The sequence below is a fragment of the Pseudopodoces humilis genome, chromosome 4, assembly GCF_049639895.1.
Source record: "Pseudopodoces humilis isolate 2021_Gansu_Grassland_sample_001 chromosome 4, ASM4963989v1, whole genome shotgun sequence".
In the NCBI taxonomy this organism is placed as follows: Eukaryota; Metazoa; Chordata; class Aves; order Passeriformes; family Paridae; genus Pseudopodoces; species Pseudopodoces humilis.
In genome coordinates, this window is record NC_142203.1 from 17,239,197 (window position 1) to 17,260,926 (window position 21,730).

At 38.2% G+C, this 21,730-nt stretch overlaps 1 protein-coding gene across 1 annotated transcript; it reads right to left on the minus strand.

The window, feature by feature from the left end:
- Positions 1-1,933: 1,933 nt before the first annotated feature.
- On the minus strand, positions 1,934-21,721 carry OSTF1 (osteoclast stimulating factor 1). Its single transcript, XM_005530369.3, has 10 exons — positions 21,553-21,721; positions 10,611-10,657; positions 9,938-9,988; positions 9,790-9,853; positions 8,494-8,547; positions 7,862-7,969; positions 7,358-7,407; positions 7,164-7,242; positions 6,597-6,695; positions 1,934-4,362 (listed from the first exon to the last, which is right to left on the minus strand). Exons 1-10 carry the CDS (start codon positions 21,584-21,586, stop codon positions 4,304-4,306), a joined length of 645 nt encoding a protein of 214 aa, XP_005530426.1. The 5' UTR covers positions 21,587-21,721; the 3' UTR covers positions 1,934-4,303.
- Between the last annotated feature and the right edge of the window lie 9 nt (positions 21,722-21,730).

Below are 21,730 nucleotides of genomic sequence, written 5' to 3' on the forward strand. Positions count from 1 at the left end.
CTAAATTTCCTTACAGTTAGAAGTCCATCTATGGACAGAGGAAGAAAGAATAGAACAGTTACTCTAATGTGTGCTTCAGATTTCAGGGAATGGAATAACTCACAAGGGAACAGTGCAAGTTACAGACCCTTTCGTGGCTGCATAAACTCAACACATGTAACAGCTGAGTATTGATACCCTGCCAAGTTCTGCGCTGCTGCACAATTACTTAAAAAATCCCACCTAAATTACCATTATCTCCGCAAGAAATTCCTACAGCCTCTGATCTCAGGAGTTGCTCACAGCCACGGAAACAACCCTGTTTTGTAACTGTGAGGCTGAACATCAGCTGGATCACACTATTTTTCCCAGTGGCATTGTTTATAGGTTAGCAATGTCACGATGTCACAGGGGAATCACTTCCAGGAGAATCCTCTGGTGTTCTACAGACTGCACTGCAGAGCCCTAAGGAAGACCACTAACCTTGGTAGGAGGATTAAACAATGATGTGGCTTTCTAGAAAAGGTTGCCAGTGGGCTGCATCATCTTCAGCATCAACTCTCAGCTGGGAAACAAATGGCATCTGGTAAACTGGCACTTGGTAGTTTTCCTCTGCCACAGGAAGACACTAACACCAGTTCACATTCTGTTCCAGAACGTGTGATGTAAAGTCACTGTTTTCTGAATTGCTTTTGTAGTAATGTCTTATTTTTAGCTTCTGCTGCTTTAATGTGTAGTTCCAAAAAAAGCACAACAAACCAGCTGTTGCCTTTTTATTTATTTAGCAAATTAGGATATTGATTTTGTACCAAATTAATTTCTTATGAAGATTTCTGTTTCGAGTTCTTCAAAACCATTTCTGCTTGCTTGTGTCTCCTGATAAGATCAAAGTACAGTTGACTAATATTGTCCTGAAACACTTTTAGTTAACTTCAGCTTGTTTCTGTCTCAGGAAGCAGATGACTAAGGTCCATTATTTGTTACTCTGCTCTCTGGTGTGTTTCAATGGTTTCCTTAGAAGCTGGCAATGGGTGCACACAAATTTGTAATTTCGATGTTTGCTGCATGCTCAAACACCTGACTTTGTAGCATGTAAATGAAATTAAAACAAGGTCAGGCTAACTTACTTCCAGCAATCTTTGGCCCCTAATATAAAACTCAAACACATGAAACATATTATTGTTTTCAGAAATTAGAAGTCAGGGTTTAAAGTTGAAGGCTTTGTTAAAAAATGGGCCACTCAGTTTAAATACTTAGTGTGACCTTAACTGTTTTAGGCAAATTACATTTCAGATAATGGGTTGTGTTAGAGTCCATTAAGATGGACTTTGTCTTAGAAAAACAGTATATTAACTTGGAACTTATCAATAATCCAAGAACTATACAAAAGACAATGCAAGAAATGCCCCATTTTTTTTTCTACAAAACAGGGATCAAGTATTTAATTCCTTTGATGAAATATACTAATTCAGTTTCAAAGAGCCTCAAATCAATCCAAATAATATCTATTCCTTAACAGCACAAAATTTCTGACTGGAGCACAGCTGATTTTCAATAGAAAGGCACACATACTCATTCAACCAGGAGTATGCAAGACAGAATATTCTTCAATATTCAGTTCTAAGATAGCATGAGCTTGAAAACTTTCCTTTTGCTGCTCTTAAAAACCCTGTTTTTCTGATTGTTACATACCTGCATGTACCTGCCTTTGGAAAATGTCTTAAATTTAAGTAAGTCTGTAGTGGTACAAACATTGAAGAAAAGTAGGGGGAGCAAGTAGGTTTGCATAAGTAGTAAGATGTTTTATCAGCTTACCCCAGCTGTAATTTCTTCCAGCTGTAAGACATTTGTTATGGGGTTTTGTGTTTATTGTGGTTTTTGGTTAGTTTTTTTGTTTGTTTGTTTTTTCTGTTGTGTTGTTTCAGTTTTTTTAATCAAAACTTCACTCCTGGAGTTAGACAAAAAGTAATTTATTGCCAGAAAGCTTTCACAGTGATTTGTATTTCACAAGATGAATAGACAGTTTCAGAAAGAAAAACAAAGCTGTGGGAAAAAAACAAAAGCAGTAATTTTTGTCCTGGAAACAAATGACAGCACTCCCTAGGTGTCTTGTGATGTAGATGTACTTCCTTCAGGACACTTTGACAAGAACTTTGGATGCAATCCTTGGGCTCAACTTGTGCTTCTGTCACCATTCCTGTGCAGCACATTCTGTCTGCAGAAGAACACAGGGTCTTCTGGCAGCCGTTAATTACACAGACGTGAGCGTAACACCTTCCTTGTAGGCTGCTGAACCCATGGCAGCAGAAGACATTACATTAAGAACTACTTATGAACACCGACTTTGCCTCCAAAGGTCAAGAGAAAAAAACAGTGACTTGAGCCATTCTCTCCATGTCCTGTGTCACTGAAGAATTTTAAGCTTGTGAGCTATGTTTATGCAGGAAAAAGACTCATGTAACAGATACCTGAACCTTCTCGCCTCTCATTACAGGACTTTAAAGCTTGCATTTTGAAATTGTGTAATTTTAATCAACAGTATGCAGCAAAACGTAGCTTAACTATGATAAAAGGCTGAGCAAGTAAAAGAGCTGGCTGATTAAATGAGAAGCAGAACAGTCTTAAATGTTACGAATTATGTCCAACAACTGTTCTAATGAAAGCTAGAGAGAAAAAAATTGGTAGCTTTGGTTTTTATTTCTTTCCCTCTAGGATCTTCAAGTTCACACAAAATAACTTCACTGTTCATTTAACCATAGGGCTAAAACATTTGTTCTATAGTTCTAACATTTAAACAGTCTAGAATTACATCTGCAGATGACTGCTTGTGCAATGTCCCCATCTTAAACAGTTCTGGTCAATCAAACACTGCCTTCTTTGATAGGAGTTTAACAAGCTTTACTGGCATCTGGTTCTTTCCAGGATGATAAGAATAAAAATCTGGCTCAATGTATTTTTTAAAACAGGAAATTAGGAGTGCTCTAGACTTTTTAAAATCTCTTAAATACTTAGTGTGATTTTCATTTATCCCCAGACTTCTGTAAAAGCTTTTCATTTATCCCCAGTCTTTCACAAGAGCTTTTTTCTCCCCTATTTTTTTCTCTTTTCTTTGGTTTTGTTTTAGTATCACAGACTGATGTGTTAGAATGAATTTGCTAGAAGTCTCTATTAGAGAAGTTAGCGACAAAAGATCTGAAAATGAGATTGTATCAAATCCTTGTAACATTTACTTATCACAATAAGAAAGTATCTCTCAGTAACGTGCAATACTCGCCTATAGCTACTTGAGCAATCTGAAGGAAGAGCTATTATTTAACCCTGCAGGGGAGCTTGAAACTGGCTGAATTTATTTTCCATTTTTCTTTAATTCACAGAAAGCAGCAATACATTTTAGAAATGCTTATTCAGCTTCAGGTATCTCTTCTAAAGGTAACCTGTGGTATATTTGATGCACATCTTCCCTCGTTACTTCAAACACACCTAAATTTTGAGGTAATTTAGGAAAAGACATAAGAGCACTTGCAAAAAATAAAAGCAGATCAGTATTAAAATTTTTTAGGCAGGATAAAAAGAAAACTATTTTGTCTTCCTTTTGCTACAAATAGATTCAGCATAATACACTTCAAAAAACAAAATAATCAAGCCACAAAGTCCAAGTGAATTTCTAAAGCAAACCTGACTTAAGCAAGCATTTCACCTGTGTTAACATTTCAGGGATTGGTCCCACAGCAATAGAGAAGACAAAGCATTCCTGAGGCAGATTGTCTCAGGTCATTTTGCATCTCACTTACAGGGATACAGGAAGGAAATGAAAAAAATTTACCGAAATTAAAAATCAAACCTGGTAATGCTGTCTGCCATGAGGGCAAACAACGGTCCCTCTCTACAGTAGCATCTCCATTTATGCCTGCCAGTACTGACTGTCAGTATTAGCTGCATGAAGGAACACATACCCAGGGAGATTTGGGGAAATGCCAGCAGTGGTGTCCTGCTGTCCCACAAGGCCCTTTCAGTATTCCAGAGATACAAGGCAAGTGCCTTGGGAAGGCCTGAGATGAAACCTGTAAGTTTAGAAGACAATCCTCTGCCCACTCAGTGATAAAGGTGTGCCACACTTTCTCTGTGATAATTCCAAAAAGGAACTCTGATTCAAAATGTGACATCTTCTGGCTGCATGAAGATTATTCCTTTGCAAAGCATGATTTTGTCCTCTCATTTATAGGCTATACTGCGATACTCTGAGATATTTTTACAGTTGTGAAGATATGTTTTGAAAACAACATAGACAATGCAAGTTATAGGTTTTCATATGGAGTTAAGAAAGCTAATCGGAGTCTTCATCATCAAGGTATTCCTCTGCATTACTCAATGTTCGGACTGTACCTGGAAAGAAACAAAATTAAAAAAGAGTACGAAAAATACCAAGCACAGAAAGTAACAAGACTAATTCACAGAAGTGATAACCATGTTATCTCAGATTTCTGGAAGAAGAAAAATGAGTAAGTTTAAGATGAACCTGCTCAACCATTTTGGGAAAGAAATCTAAGTGAAAAAGATCACGTTTCTCTTTTTTAGGACAAGCAACAAAGGGAAAATAGGAAGAAAAGATATTGCAGAGCCCTGTGCTCAAAGGGCCATACCTCAAGAAAGGACAAATTAAATTTTTTTCTGTACATTTCTTTTACTTCCTTGTTTAGCAGCACAATTAACGCATTCTTTTTGCATTTCTATATCATGATTTTAATGATTTTAATTTTTAGAACATACTTCAGCAATTGACATTTGAGTATCTGTCTGTACACATAAAGCATAAACCTTAACACTGAAGTGGAGACAAAGTAAGCTTCCTCCAATAAAACAGTTTTAGAGACGGGCTATGATAGAAACCTTATATAAAAAGGAACGAGGGAGCGAAGACTACTAACATAGAACTGAATCTCTGAAAAAGAACAGTGTTTCACTTCCAGACATTGGAAACACTTAAATGCAGACTCAAGAGACAGAAAGTTTAAACCAGTGAAAATAACCTAGAAAATACAAAATGCAAGAAAAGTATACAGATCAGTGGTATCAGAGATATTATCAAAGGCCAAGTTGAGACAGAAAAAGTAACAAGGATGCTAATACTGAAACTGCAGTTGACTATCAGCTGTTATATCAAGGCAAGCAAAAAAAACAGGGTGTGAAATTACCAGAGACTGCTGATAGATGAGGTGACTAAGGACAAAAAAATCAGTAAGTCATTGAAACAAAATTAATTTAAATGTAGTGAGGAAGTAGATTAGTTACGTAGATAAGTTACTTAGTATCAGGAAATATCTGGGACATTAGCACAGAGAAAACACATGTACCAGATGTCTCAATTGACATGCAAAGATGAACAAAGTGTTTCTAACAGGCAACAAGTAACTTCAGGAAAAAATGATATTTTACATATATATAAAAATAAATACTATGCATATACTTACAAAATTATATATAAGTATATATATGTATTTCTATATACAGTGTGTGTCTGTGTGTCCCTATGTATGTATGTATGTATGTATGTACACACACACGCATAGAGACACATACACATACACATACAAAAGGACTTCTGCCCGTTTTTACAACTGCTCTCTTAAGAACCAGGATTGGGAGAAATAATTTGCCTGTTTTCTGAGAAATTCTGATTTTACCTCTACCAAAGAGCAGGACAGCATTTTTGCTGCAACTGCTCTTCCTGGCTTTCTCAAGCTGCAGTATGCTATTCCTCCATTTAGTTGCCATAACCTCTAGGCTCCTACAGGTTAGCATTCCCACATTTCTCACTAGTCCTGTGATGATGCAATTGCTGTACAGCATATTCCACCAAAACTGACTGTAACCCTGCCTGTGTTTTTAAGTAATTTCTTGTTTCACTTAGTTTCCACCCTGCCTTCAACCTCCTGAATGCTATAGGAAATAGTAGTTACACAACACTGATTCAGTTACACAATTTTGTCTTTGTTCAGCTTTTTGAAATAGCCTTTTAAACTCTTTTGGACGTGGACACTATGCTATTAGGAGATATGAACACAGTGGGAGGCAGTGAGACTATTTTGATTAACACTTGAAACCATTCTTTCTTTTTCTCGCTAGACAGTCCCTCAGAAACACAAAGATTAGAAGAAAATAAAAAAAATTAGCAGTGAGAAAAGGAGGCTCATATGTTGGTGCTTGCTTGGCTTAAGTTTGGAGGAACAGACAAGCATATGGAGAAAGACAGCACATTGTTTTATATCTTATCCTTTTAAAAGTAAAAACTTCTAAAATAGTTTCCACATCCTTGCTTTCATTCTGTCTGAAGGGCGTCTCCTCCATTTTCATCTTTTCCCTTACTATTTTCACACCTTCTGAACTCTTGCCTCTTGCTGACACAAGGTGGCATATTGTGTGGAGTCAGCAGCACAGCATATGATAAACCATGCTCATATCATACCTCTAAACTAACCCTCTCAAGCAAGCCCTTCCAAACACAATTGTTAGCCCATGTACCTCCCAAATGGTTTTTTATGGCTATCAGTATATTGGTATTTGACTAAAACATTAATTCTCCAGAAGTAAAACTATCAGAAAATGAAAATCAGAAATACCTGCACTCTGTTTCTTCTTAAGCAAGGAAGCACAAGCTGCGTTTGTTGCCATATCTAAAGCCAGCTTCTTCTCATTGTTTTTCAGGTCTGTTCTTGCCCCTTCATGAAGGAAATTTTCATCATGAATCACAATCCCAGTTATTTCTCAACCACTGTCATTATGATATGAATTTCACTAATGTGGGTAGAACAGTAATGGACAAGGGAATCTGAACTACTGACTGCTCTGAAGCAGACCAAAAGCTATGGACACTCTTGCATAAGCTACAGTTGACTAGGGAACTTGCTGGCTGCCCTTCCTTATTAAGGAAGCAGATGTCATTGCTGTTCTGGGGTTTAAGTGCCTAATTTTGTCTGTAAAGTGGGATTAAATTATCTTGAGCAGGTTAGTTGTCTACTTTCCAAACAGCTGCCAGACTTTTCTGCAAGTTTTTTCCTGCAAGTCAGGCAGGTGAGATGGCTAACAACTGTACCTGTTATATGGAAACAGTTAAGAAATACAAATTAAAAAACATTCAGCAATCTAGTCTGCACACAGATTGTTGAAACTTTAGTAAAGATCTTTACCCTTTTCCAGCAGCATCTCTACAATATCTGCATAACCTTTCCATGCAGCAGCATGCAAAGCTGTGTCTCCCAATTTGTTCTGTGGAGTTAGAGGGAAAAGCAACAGGATTAAAATGCAGCAAAAAACCTTTCAGCTTCTACTAAGGATGAGTAACATCACACCTCTACTTTAAGGGTCTATTAGTTCAACCTACCTGTTGGTTTAACTCTAGGTTTGCCTGGGTAAGCAGGACATCTACTACATCTGCAGAAAACAGGGCGAGAAGGTAAGAGAAGAATTTAGTTGAAAGAAATTATGCTGTTTTTGCATTCATTGTAGTTAAGATCCAATCAAAGACCAATCAAATCAGCTAATGAAAATATGTTAGTCAGACTGCATTAGACAAACAACAACTAGTCACAAAAAGATGCTCCTGCGTGAAATACCCCAAATACTGTCACAGTTCTTTCTGATCTGTCCTTCTTCCACTCTGCCTCTATGTTACACTAATAAGCATGCCTGCTTCAACAGCAACAACAAAACACACAGTACATGATGCAGCTGAACCTCCCTCCTAGCCTGATTTTTATTTTAAAAAACAGAATTATGTTGAAAATACCCTGGCTTTATTATTTAGCACTGCAATTTTTTATTAATCAGCCTAACAAGCATAACAAGAAAACCAGAGAACAATAATTTCAAATTAATGCTCTGATACCTTTATGGCCTCCATGGCATGCCCAATACAGAGCTGTGTTTCCAGCTTTGTCTAAGCCATTGACACCAACTCTATTATCCAAACACTCTCTCAACCAGCTCAGGTTGCCTGAAAGACAAAATCAGTTTTGATTAACTTTTTTCCTTTGAAAAGTTAAAAGAACCATTACAAGTAAATAGTACTTTCTAAATGGTGTCAGTCCTCCCATGAACTTATGAAGAGAGGAAGCGATTAGCAGCAATATTTATAATTCACTGAACAACCAGTCATATCAAGTCATTTCAGCTCATACCAAAGTCATACTAATTCATACCAAATACCTTTTCTTCCATTGCCAGAAGACCCTGTGTAGCTAAATGGATGGTACCATACTTTTTCTGGGTATAGACAGAGTGGCAATTCTACCAGGCAGTATCTCACCTTTTCAAAGCTCTAAAACTTCCCAAATAACTTTCTCAAGAAACAAGACAACCAAAACAGGAAGAACATCTTCGTTCTAAATATTATTATTATTATTAATTCATTTTTATTGTTATTATTACTTATCACTATTATTATTCTTACTATTATTACTAGAGTGGAAAATAAGCAAATCATCCTTCAGCATCACACAACTAAAACACCAAACATACCTCGTTTGGCAGCTTCATGCAGTGGATTATCAATAGACTCTGCTTGCTCAGCCACTGAAATGAAAGAGTAAATTCTAACTACTTCTGAAACATGTATTTGATACCTGTGTGAAAACAAAACATATTTGATTCTAAAATGAAAAGAGATTTGTGAGTGACAGACTAGTGAGAGGCACTTTAATTTCCAGTGTATGGGAAACTAATTCAGAGAAAACCTTGTGAAAAACTTCAAATAGCATCACATTGTACAACTGGTCTAAATCAGAAGATGTGCTTCTAGTACTCTTGTTTCTTAAGGTCTACAAAAGCTTCTGTTCTGCTTATACATGGAATTTTTGCAAATGTGCGGACAGACACCACCTCTCGTACCCCGGTCTAAAATTAAAGCTTTACAAATAACCTCAGTGGGAACATGAATTAACAGATTGTTGGGTTTATTTTAAATATACCACACTTCAATATTCAAAAGAAATTTAGATTACTTTTGGAATTTTTTTATCATTATGCAGCACATATAAACTAGTCTTCTTGCATATTAACAGTGCATGACCCCTGATCTCTGGCAGACAGCAAGAGTAGAGTCAGTTCGGAAGTCACAAACTAAAGTGAAATTTGATGCAGCCTCAATGACTACACCATAGATTTCTGTTAATGTATTTCTAGTAACTACAGCACAGGGAAACAGAGCATGGCTACTATAATCTCTCCAACTGAAGAAGGGACAACATGAACCAACCTAAGTCATTTTGGCAGCTGCGATGCAATCTGTCATGAGACACTGCTACACTGCCTACAGTTCCTGGCAGGACTTGGAGGAATTGTGTTGTCTGTACTCATGGCTTTTAAAAGTGATTTTAGTTCAATCTGAAAAAGCAGTTTCTATTCAGTCCAAACATGTATGGGATATTTAATGTGGTACAAACCCTAAGAAACCAATGTTTTCTATGGCAGAATATATTCACTACAAAACAACAACAGGCAAACAAAATTCCATCCTTTAGATCCAAGTGTTCTTCCCCTCAAAACTGAGAGTATCTCAGTATCTGTTAAGTGCATAACCAGAAACACGAACACTCGGCAAACTCAAGCTGTCCCTGGGTTATAAAAACACATGACAGCTTGTCCACTGCTGATGTACAGTGGTAACTGATACTGCACATGGATGTATTCTGAAATACATGGTGGAGTACTGTTAAGTACCAATACTGTGATCTCCTTTTCAAAAGACATCTTTTTATTTAGTGATTTTCTTTGATTGTGAATGATCTTAGGAAATAAAAATATTCTAGACTTTACCATAGTTACTTGGAATAAGTCCAGTTCTCCCTTTGCAAGTTCCTTTCCACCAATTTGTATCACTCTGCAAAGAAAACAGAAAATATTTTAGATGGGTTATATTGCATCTCAGAATTCATTCAGTCAGTGTGGGATGTCTTGGACTCACCATGTCAGAGATGTAAATGATATCTCCTTCTTCAAAGTACAGTTCATCTGGCTTTAAAAAAAAGAAAAAAAAAAAAGTAAAGAAATATATCTGAATGTGTGTACATAGGAAAAACAAATGCCTGTATAAGTCAGAATACATTCACCTCTTCATTCAAAAGAATGACCACTCAAATTCTCTATCACCTAGACAACAGCTAGACAGTCCATAGTTTGACTTTATTACAGCTAACTTTCTGGATCAGTAACTTTCCTAACAACACAGGAAGACTGTGGCCTTTCCAACAAAGCGCTGTACAAAGGAAGCAGTGAAATGTATCTTATGTTTGTTAACTTCATTCTCTTTTTCATTGGTCCCAGTTCTCCAGATCTCTAAGATTCCAACTATCATTGTTGTCTTTGGAAGAAAAAACAAATTATTTAAGATTTCTGATCCTTGATTGTAGGTAACTGATACTACAGAAGAAAGCATGCTACTTTTAAACAGAGCTGTTCTTAAAAAAACCTGATGATTAACCAGAGTTTTATTCACATTAAGAATTGACTATCCATCAACAGTTTATTAAAAATTTAGTACAATAAGTCTAATATGCCAGTAACAGCAGAACTGATGAAATATTAGAGACAAGGTTAAAAGTAAGATTCTTAAACCACTGAAGTATAGATGTACTTACCGTTCTGGGCTCAAACGTATACAGGGCTCTGAATACTTTAACCTGACCTAAAAAAAACCCACAAACAAACAAACAAACAATTAAAAAAAATCAGTACCAGAATCATGCCTTTAAATGCAGCCCTTAAATCCAAATACATTCCTTTCCTTCAAGCTTAATGGTGGTTGCTGAATGAATTTGTGCTATGCCTCTATCAGAGAAAATCACAATGAAAAGACTCAGCAGCCTGAGTTAAAAAACCCAGCAACATGGGTTATGAAGGAAACTGGCCACCTGATTAGTTACATGTAAGTAACCTCTTCTGCACACTTAACACAGTCATTATAGCTCACTGGGCAACAGAAGTGTTGTCACTGATTCTAAGGAAAAACGTAATTTTAATCATGTGTACCCTCACACACTCATACATTGCTGTACGTACTTTTATTACCAGCATCAAATCTGTCAAATGACAAAGAATTAAGGAAAGAAGAAAGAAACGAACCAATGACAAATTTCACCAACATATGCTTACACTTACTTGCAGTCATTATTAGGAAAATAATGCAGTAACACAGAACTCACAAAGAAAAATGATCAACAGTTACAAAGTCCTATTTAATGTACAGCTGATGTCCTGTTTTAGTCAGATGTTTAAAATAAGGCATAGGGTTTGCAATTCCAGTAAGTGGCTAACAGATGTTTTAATAGGGCACTTTGGAAGAGAATGTCAGCATTCAAGCCAAGAAAAAAATCAACCTTAATGCAGAGAGGTTCAAATTAAATTGCATAAACTGCAGGAGAAGCTTCCCTACAAACTTTTTAAAATTCAAACAGTACATTTCTAGAGCATGAACAGAAAGTACAAATACAGAAGTAACACGTATGTTACATAGTTTAATTAGCCAAAATACTGGAGTCCACTGGACTTACTGGAGGAATATATTATGCAGACTGTTCTGTATTGTTTACTTTTAGGTATATGAAGTCTTAAGCATGTAGGTTTGTTTACTTTTAAATGTTTTAAGCTTGCAAGTGTAGGTTACACAAAGGTTCTTACACTATATGTGTTTATAAAGATTAAGTTGTGACTGAAGCAGTGTTTGATCCACCAGGAGAATGTGCTACTTAGGTCACACTAGGTCTAGGCTATTTTGTGTTCTCAGAGAAACTGATGAACTTATTACTAAAGGCTATACAGTAAAATAAAGTGTACACACGCAACATCTTTTGTTGTTTATTAAATGGAGCTAAGTGAGTAAAGACAGAGTAGAATAAACCTTTACATTTTTAATTAAGAACCATCATCTCTAGAATTCTTTTTGTGGTTTTTTTTTTTTTCTGCTAGATGTAGTCTTTATTATCCCAGTATCTAAAATCCTACCCACAAAAGTGCTCATTTTAGAAAGTTAACTTAAGGGCTTTAAAAATTACATTTTGGAGGTGAACATGCTGACCACCTTGAGAAAGGAGGATGGTACCCAACTGCCATTTTGCAGCAATTGCTGCCCATTGGGGTAGCTCTTGAATTATATTTTCAATATGTCTCTGGATATTCCCTAGCAACAGGAATGCCAAGGCATAGTTGCCAATGCAAAACTACTAATGAAAACATTTCTGTAGTTGTCTATTCTCAGGCTTTTTTGTCACTAAGTGTATATAAAACAACAAACGTAAAATGGATCTGTGTAATCACATTGCCAAGTGCATGTAGATACTGTACATATTTTTTTTTCCAATATGTAATTGTTCTTCCCAGTTCCTAATTTTTAGTAACAGAAATTCAATTTGGCTTTATTGGTTGGTTCTCTCTTTCACACAGCAGCCATTTCCTAGACATTAAAGTTGCAACACTTCTCAAACCTTTGCCCCAGAAACAAAATACTTGCAGCTGTGGTAACTGCTAAAAAGAATGAAAGCTGAGTGATGTTTACTACCAGTACAGAGATGATGAACAAGGACAGCACACAGTAATGCATTCTAGACCAAAGAGCTCCAGCACAAAACATGAACTGCAGTTACAAGAAGCCAAGCAATAATAACAAAAAATAAAGGAAGAAAAAAAAATAAAAGAAAAAAGAACAAGAGATGACACAACAGGATGGAAGACAGGTGTACTGACCCTTCTCCTTGGCTTTCTCACACAGAAGACACAAAAACACAAGACAGAACTGCACATAACTATGGAGACTGCAACTGTCATGCACCAATTTTCAGTGTGAGAGGAGGAAATGGACAACAAAAGGGAAGAGTAAGAAATAATAAAAGGGGAAATGAGAAGATGACAGAAGACAGGGAAAAGGAGGAAATACACATTTGTGTGTTGCATGTGTCTTTCATACTAATGTACTTCATATGTGCCAACAGATACTCTAAAGCTATCACACCTGTGGAGACAAGACTGGAAACAATGATGCTGATTACAGTACGGCTGACACATTTTTTAAACAAAAAGCAATTCATTGTTTGTTTGTGGGTTTTTAAAAAATTCTATAAACCAGAAACAGGGAGTTACTTCCCCAAACGTCCAACTGTGGTGTTGCACACAGACTAAAACATTCTTCTGTGATGAAATACAAAGTATACATCTGCATCTACAAAACTACAGGTCTGGTTACTGTTAATTTCATAGCACTTTATATTGAAGTTAAACACTACTCATTACTGTCACCAATCTCTAAAGAATTTCTTGATAAAGAGATACTAAGCCTGTTTACTTTGTTTCATTTAAGAGCTTAGAACAAGGGGACTTTAGCATTTGTAATAGCTTTTTTGGTATCAAATTCTACCGCACAAATTCAGTCTAGAAGATTAAAATAACAAAATCTTAGCATACAAAGGGCACATTAGACTTGAATCCCAGTTCTGCATACACAGAGAAATCGTATTTTATTAGGCACAGGGGTACCTGTCATCACTGGAAGTACCTTTATCTAGCAATACTTATCTCTAGGCATGCAGACAGATCTTGCATTGGCAATAATTTCTGCTTTGGAAGACACAAAAAGTTAGAAAGCACCCAAGGTCTTCCTCTGCTCCCACTTACTACTATCTCTCTAGTACAAACCACGTTTCAAGATTCTTGTAGGACAGTGAACCAGTAATCAGCACCAATTTGAACTTACCAAAATTGACTGACTGTACCTCCCCACCACATACTTTTAAGGGACTAAGTAACTAGAACACAGAATATATATGTACTTTTTTAATATTTCAAGACACCAGGCACACATAAATTATTTTATTCTCTGCATGATCAATGAGAGGAGTATCCCTTTTAAAAGTAAAGTAGATGGAGGCACAGGGCAGTGATATGTCCCACAAAAAATCTTTTTCTAAGCACAGTGACAGATCTAAGGGGTTCTTTTCAGTCCTGTTATGCCTGTTCTGCTTGGTGGGTTTAGGGGAAAGTTGTTTTGAGTCATTTGGAACAGTGTGCAGGAGAAACAACAAAAATCTTCAATAACAAACCTTTGCATGCAAACTTTCAGAACACTAAGGTAGAATTAGATACTTGGCAAATTTTAAAGCAAAATCCAGACTAAGGCACTTCAGAAACTTTAACTTAGCCAGCTTTAACTTAACCATTTACTAGACATTTACTAAGGCTTTGACTGGAATTTTTTCATCTGGTTTACGATATATTTCCAGAAGAAGTTAGGAGAAGAAAGACAGAAAGAAAGGATAAGAACAGAAAGATATCACCACCCATGGACCCAATGACAAGACTAGCAATTTTGATGTCCACATGTTGTCCATGTCAAAGTGATGGTAACAAACTTCACCCATAGGAAAAACGCATGAAACACAAAGTTAAATGTATTAACATATGCTCAGGTTCAGGTGGGAATGCTCAGGTACCTTTGGGAAGGGACAGCGGAAATCAAAACTTTCTGATACAACACCATGGATGATCTGGAGTCCTCTGGTGGAAAGCCTCAGAAATTGGTCTGGGGTTGGGGTTTTGGATGGTTTATGGCACATGCTAAGACATGACAGCTGCCTCTCAAGTCGGTATAGTTAAGCTAGTTACACCCTACCCGCAGGGATGAATACCTTCAGGGTTATGGTGAATGTCTGACACCTTCCCCACTGAAGGAAGTTTTCACACCTGAGCCAGTTGAGTAAGGGAAGATGTGATAAAACACTTCTTATATGCCTCTTCCCTTATCTGGCTCAAACTCCAGTTTCTTGATAAACATGGGTTGGTTTGTTGTGGTCATCCTCTGGTGCCCACACTCTCTACCTGGACTGTTTATCTTCCACATCATCAGCAAAGCACACCTTGCTTTTGCAAACTTGAGACATCAACCAGTAATATTTCAGTTTCACAAACTCTGAACTTTAGTCTTAAGATGTGTCTTCTCCCTTCTTATGGAATTTGCATTAAACATCTGCAAAACAACTGTCTGACAAATAAAAAAGGTAACTTATTATACATACTAAATAGATACAAATCTCTCAAGTCACAACTTTACAAACCCTCCTTCAGCAATGCACCACGGTAAAGGAGTCAAACTAACTTTTCTGTGTAACTAGCAACATATAAGTAATGTCAAGCTGGGCTGACCCTACATCTTTTAATTTATTTTCAATGACTCACCTATAAACTTCTCCAGCTTTTCTGAGGAAGTGAAACACAAAACTCAGAATTCTAAGATGATCCTTTCCCCATGCATAAAAGCAATAAAATGGAGAAACTAAACAGTAACAACAGCTTAAAAACACAGCTTCTGATAGGTACTGAAGAGAGATACATGCTGTGCTTCATAATGCCAAGTAATAAAAAGACCTCACAAAACTGAAACGCCGTCTTCTAAAAAGACTGTGAGATTTTTGTTTTCTTCTTACAACTTTGAGGTTTTATTTTAAATCAATTGCAGTATCATTAACAGAAGATTGCTTCCAAAGAAGTGTTAAGTAAGGAGCACAGCAACAAGGAGTTACTGTTTCTCTCACAGTGACTTTTTTTCCCCACTTCCTTTCTGTTCTTCCACTCTAGCTTCTCTAAACCACCACAGACACTAGCATTAAAATCCCCTCTACCATCGAAACATTCTCCACTCTTATTTGCTTTCAACCCTCCTAATGAAAAACTGAAAAAGAAAAAAACAAAAAAAAAAACCCTGACCTATACCTGCATGGCATTACTTAGGTAATTTGTGTTAGGCTGGAATTTCAGCACCAAAGGGGAGATAATGAAATTTCATTAGCTTTCAATTAATGTTACATCCTCAAATAAAAAAAAAACAAAACACCCCAACAGAGTCCTTGGTTCAAAACACATGTATTTTTAACAAAATAATGATGGCAGTAAGTCAATGTTCACAGGAGCTACCAAGGCTTGGCCCCACTGGACTGATCTGAGTCTTTTGTTAGCATCTCCTATAGAGAGCCATAATCAAATCTCACTAAAATCAAACAAGACGCAACTAATCAGATATTGATCCTGGTGCAGCATCTTTTCATTATCTATATTAAGACTGAGTAGCTCAAGACTACTATAAAAATAACTCACCTAACTACCATTACCTTATCTAATTACCATTAGAATAACTAACTCAAGATGAACCGACTCACTGTGTGTCACAAAACAATGTCCATGCCTTACAGTACACAGAGGGATAACCTCTGTGCTGTAGAAAATCAGAATTGACTATGGTAATCTACAGTTAATTAAAAAAACACAAGTCTATCAACCTCTTAAACGGTTCATGCTAATCCTGGGCTCTTATCAGCTACCTTTCTCCTTGCTGCCATAATGCTGCACAGGAACAGTTCAGAATCAGTTACTCTAGCACCAACTTGACTGAAAACAATTAATTTGAAGCCATACCTGTAAAAAGGGCCCAAAAGGAGAAAATACGCAAAGCCTGTTCCAATACCTGACAAACAATTTCAGTGAAGAAATTTTCCTTAATATCCAACTTGAACTTCCATGGCACAACTTGATGCCATTCTCTCTTGTCCTATCACTCGTCACTTGGGACAAGAAACCAGCACCCACCTTGCTACAACCTCCGTTCAGACAGCTGTACAAAGCAATAAGGTCTGCCCCAGCCTCCCTTCCTAGAGGCTAAACTCCTCCAGCTCCCTCAGCCACTCCTCGTACCACCTACCCTCCAGATCCTTAACCAGCTCTACTGCCCTTCTCTGGACTCTCTCTAGCAGCTCAATGTCTTTTGTGCAGTGAGGGGCCTAGGTCTGGACACAAGACTTGAGGTGCAGCCTGACCAGCACCCTATACAGGGGGACAGATACTGTCTGCTGTCCACACTACTTTTCATGCAGGCCAGGATGCCAGTGGCCTTCTTGGCTACCTGGACTGACTCATGTTCAGCCAGCTGTCAACCAGCACTCCCAGGTCCCTTTTCTCTGGGAAGCTTTCTAGCCTCTCTGCTCCAAGCCTGTAGCATTTGGAATTGGAAAACAAGGTGCTTTGCACACAGGCCTCCAAACAGGCACAAAAGTACTGGAAATACTTTTTACAGGAGTACCATTTGCTCACAGACACAGCAGAGTTCAACATAGCTTCTAAGGATTGCCACAACTGAGAGAAAAAGGTGGAGTCCCCAGGGTTTAGAGAACCATCTTCAAGTAATGCTGATTAGAAAGGGGAAGTGAACACAGAGAATACATGCTGGGGGAGCGGGGGGGAAGTGCATTAAAGAAACAAGCAAGTGAGCCCAAGAATTTGTTCAGGAACATATTAAAAGGAATGCAAAGAATAGACTGGTACCAGCTTAGATGACTAACTGGGGTATCCAGGAAAAATCATGTACTACTACAGTAATCAGTATCTGGAATGGAAGGAACAAACATAATTTCATTACAGAAAATCAGAAGTAAAAATACTCTCACAGAAGATGAATGTGAACACAATGTCACTGTCATAGCCTGATGCTGAAATCTTCTGTTCCTTATCAATTTTTGTTTTTATCAATACCAGCATGCCTTCACTTGCAGGAAGTTTGCTGGAGGTCCCAGCAACTTGCAGCAGTAAGACGGTTTGAGGTCAGAAATGAAAGTTTATGATTCATGTTGAAAGCAGACTGGGAACTGTTGTTTCTCTGATGTTTTTCTCCCCTCAGACCTGATGGCTGCAGTGTAATTCCCCACATTCACATGCTCACATCTTCCTAGCTAACAGAAACCTTTCCTTGAGTACAGAAGAAACCCAAACCACCACCACTTATGTCAAATTTAAACCTACTACCAACGTCTTAGGCATGTGACTCAATGCGAGTGTTCTGCTCCTGTGAATGCTGTCACAGCTCCTACTTCACCTTAGAGTTGAGGTGAAGTTGCTTATGATTCAAACTAAGTATTTATGTCCAGAATCCTACTTTTTAACTCTGATGGGAGTTAAACTCTCATTAAACTTTTTAACTCTACTAGTGGGAGAAAAGTCAAACTGCTTTGAGATAGCAACCCTTTATGCTAAATCCTTACATTTCTCCTCCCTCCCTCTCAACTGGAGTAATTTAAAACTCTAATTTCCTTGGAACAAAGGCTGGTCTTTCTCCATAAAATATAAATGTTGTGTCAACTCTAGGCCAGGATCAACAAACCTTACTGTGAACATGATAGTAAGGTTTTTTAAAAAAATATCGATACACCCCCTTCATCTCCCCAAAAGCTTTTGCTGCACACTATATAAGGCTCTAATGAAAAGGACATCACGAGACAGTCACTCTTCAAGAAGACACTGCTTAAGTAGCAGACAACTAAGCAGAAGCCACTAAAGCTCGTCAAATCTAAAGGACTTAATAAGTAACTTTTGTAAACAGGATTAATATCCAACATGATATGAACCCTGCAAAGAGTACTGTAGTTTGAGACATCAACAGATTTCTAAAAAGATGGAGGGGAAAACCTACTCTTGCACAGGGCTGTCAGAAAAGTCTATTTCTGCTGTTTTCAACATCCACTCCATTCCCTTTTATTTTCAATAGTGAGTCTAAATAAAAACTACAGCTAGAAGACAATAACAGACTCACACAAGAAAAGCAAAGCACTTGTTAAAAAAAAAAGCCTCAAAACCCTTTAAGTTGATACACTTTTAGAGCCTCTATAAACAGTCTTGTCTCCTTACACAAGGACTGACTACAGACCCAAAAGATGAGCTCAAGTGTTCACAAACACAATTGTCTAACACATGTTGATGTCAAAACCATCCCTCTGTAACTGAAATCCTTATGTGCTGTGCATGCAACAGGATTTACAGAAAAGCAATCTGTCATAAAACATGCTCTCATGTACTGAAGAAAATGACAGTGCCACAGCTAGTTGGTTTTCCTCCTTTTACATCTCCTCTTTTCCCCACATTTTTAAAGCACTGTGCAACTGTAATAGCCAAAATACCCAAGTTGAGCAGTGAACACTCACTGTTTTAAAAAGGACATTTATTTTGTTATAGATTTTTACTTCCCCACCATCAAATATTTCCTTCCTTCTCTGTCCAATTTGCACTTCTTATTTCCCAAACACTAAGGAAAGGACAACAGCAACCAACATCTCCTGGTTAGTTTCTCCTCTGCCTGTCCTGAACTGTAGCAATCCATCAGCAATGCAATCAGGCTTTCTGTGTCCTGACCGAGTTTATAGACTTGATGCCTAGTAATGATCAGTGAAGAAAAATCAACACAGCTTGACCAAAGGCACAAAGACATTCGAGCAGATAGAGTCAAAATGCCACTAAAAGAGACAGCCTTCCACTGCTGTAGAACCACATACAGTTCCTATAATTACATCTTTAAATAGCATCTATCCATAACCCTAAGAAATTCGATTACAGTATCAAAGGTGTATTATCTGTATTCTGTATTAACACACAGAAGTCAGACATGCAATACACATGAGATATTTTGAATATACAGAGATATTTTGAATTTCAAAATACAGAGAGATTTTGAAGTACGCTAGAAGGCAATCCCTCTCAGAAGATTACTTTGAAAAAATCTTACACAACAGACACAATAAAATATTCTCTCCTCAAACATTAGGGATTTGGAAAAATTAATCTTATTACCCTTAATCAGCTCTGAAAGTGTAAGACAATCTTATTTTCTTTGTCTTCCTTCTATAAATTTCCTTTTGCTGTGTCAAGCACTCATGCTGGTAAACCAGCTCAGCAAGTTCATCAGACATAAAAATAACCATACATAGACAAAAAAAAATAACCTTACATAAAAAAGTTAGAGCACCACCACGTTGTCACCTAAGTAAATGGAACAGAAAGTGATGGTGGGGGTAGGGAGCCTGTCCTTTTCACGACAGTCCGCATTTTATCAGATCAAGCACACCACAAACTGCACCCCATCAAACTAGGGAGGGACACCTAGTATTAGACAGAACATGTCTGAGTCAGTCTGAGAGCTCCTGTAAGTTAGGCAGGGCTAGAGCCTTTAACTCCTTAAGAATCTTAGGTTAAATTTAACTCATCCTCTGGAAAAACAGAAAAATGAGTTATCAACTTAATTGGAAAATCCCGTTTTTCACACATATTCAGCTGTGAAACACCACATCCTTTCAGAAGCCTGCAGATTTTCTCAGTACTGATTGTTTTCTGTAAGGGTCCACAACAGCAATGCTTTTATTACTGTCTTCTTCATTTAAAGTAACCTGGTTTCAAAGAAGCTTAAGAAACTACAGGGCAGAGCAAATTCTTCTAAGGATGAAATTATAGCCAGAGAGCGTTAGATTTTGCTCCTGCAGGCAGGATGAGACTGATGGTTTAAATGGTCTAAACTGTTTCTGCACTTACATGACTTCAAATTGAAAACTTATAAAACAAGTTGTCATACTCAACTCACTGGAGTTAAAATACTCAGTTTGGCTATGCATTAAATTAACATTTTTTTTTTTTTTTTACTTTGGCATTTCAAATAGTATTCAAAGTGCAAAAAAAAAGTTGACATTCGGATGTACTTAGGGATCAACTCGTCTTACCTATTTAATTAAAATCACAGGATTTTTAATTTCTACATAAGAATTTAAGCTTTTACACTGACAGATGAGACACAAACATGATAAACAGCCATTAAATTAAATTAAATCAATTCCTTACTGAAAAACCCAAACCGCTAAAGCTAAAGGTTAAATTTTTGACAGAAGAACGTATATTTACCTGAAAAACGCCATCTCCATTCTGAGATTTAAAACTGTGCCAGTTCCAATGGCTTTTCAATGTATTTTTAGAAAAAGCTATGGTTGCTATTAATTTTTTTTAGAAAACCAGCTTTACGGTAATTTTTTCCGGAAAAAACCCAAAGGAACAAAACCCCACACATCGATGACTAAATGCACTAGAAAGGGCGATGTGCACATTGACACCTTTATTTCAAAGAGCACATTTAGAGTGTGGCTGTTAGGAGACCAACAGGGGAAAACAGTGGATTCCATCTCCGAAGATGAAGAATGTTGCACGCCACTATACTGCAAAACTGGTGCTATGCCTTAATGTATTGCCAAATCCGTGCAACCACGAGGCAAACCTCAGAGTAGCTCGGCGCTGTTTCTCAAAAGGGTAAAAGGTTTCCTATGCATTTCAGGCTACGCAAGCAGCTCCCGGCCGGGCACCCCACGACGCCAAGTGCCACCGCCGGGCACCGCGGCTCCGCGCTGCAGCCGAGGAAGGCCGGGGCCGGAGGACACGGGGAGCCTGTCCCCGGCCGATGGCTCCGACTTGGGGACACCCGCGAACCTCCTCCCGAGCTACAGTCGGCCCAGACACGATGCCCGAGGACAGCCCCCGGTGCTTTCCAGCCGCGGGAGGGGCAGCCCTCTTCGGCGACAGCAAGCGTGCGGTCCGGAAGGGCGGCTGAGCCCCACTCCCACCCTCGCCCGGACTGTGCTTGAGAGCGCAGATCCGAAACCCAAGCCATTCACGTGTCAGCAGTCAGCGGGCTGCGTCACGCCCCGCACGGGGAACACGGGCCAGGCCCCTCTGCCCTTCCCTCACCTGGCTTCGCCGGTTTAGGTGGCGGCTTGGACATGGCTGGACCCCACCCAAGCTCGGACGGCAGGAGCGGCGCGACGGCGGTCGGCTGTCCGGGCGCGGGCCGGCAGTGAGAGGCGACGGTGCGCACCCCGCAGCCCTGGGCACGGCTCGGTGGCGGCAGCCGGGACGAAGGGCGGGT

Bases quoted from the DNA above. Each gene is read 5' to 3' on its own strand.
- OSTF1 (XM_005530369.3), bottom strand. From the start codon at position 21,586: ATGTCCAAGCCGCCACCTAAACCGGCGAAGCCAG. The intron at 7,408-7,861 runs GTATCAGAGCAT...TGTTTTCTGCAG, and splicing joins ATGCCATGGAGGCCATAAAG to ATGTAGTAGATGTCCTGCTT. The intron at 7,243-7,357 runs GTAGGTTGAACT...CTAACTCCACAG, and splicing joins ACCTAGAGTTAAACCAACAG to AACAAATTGGGAGACACAGC.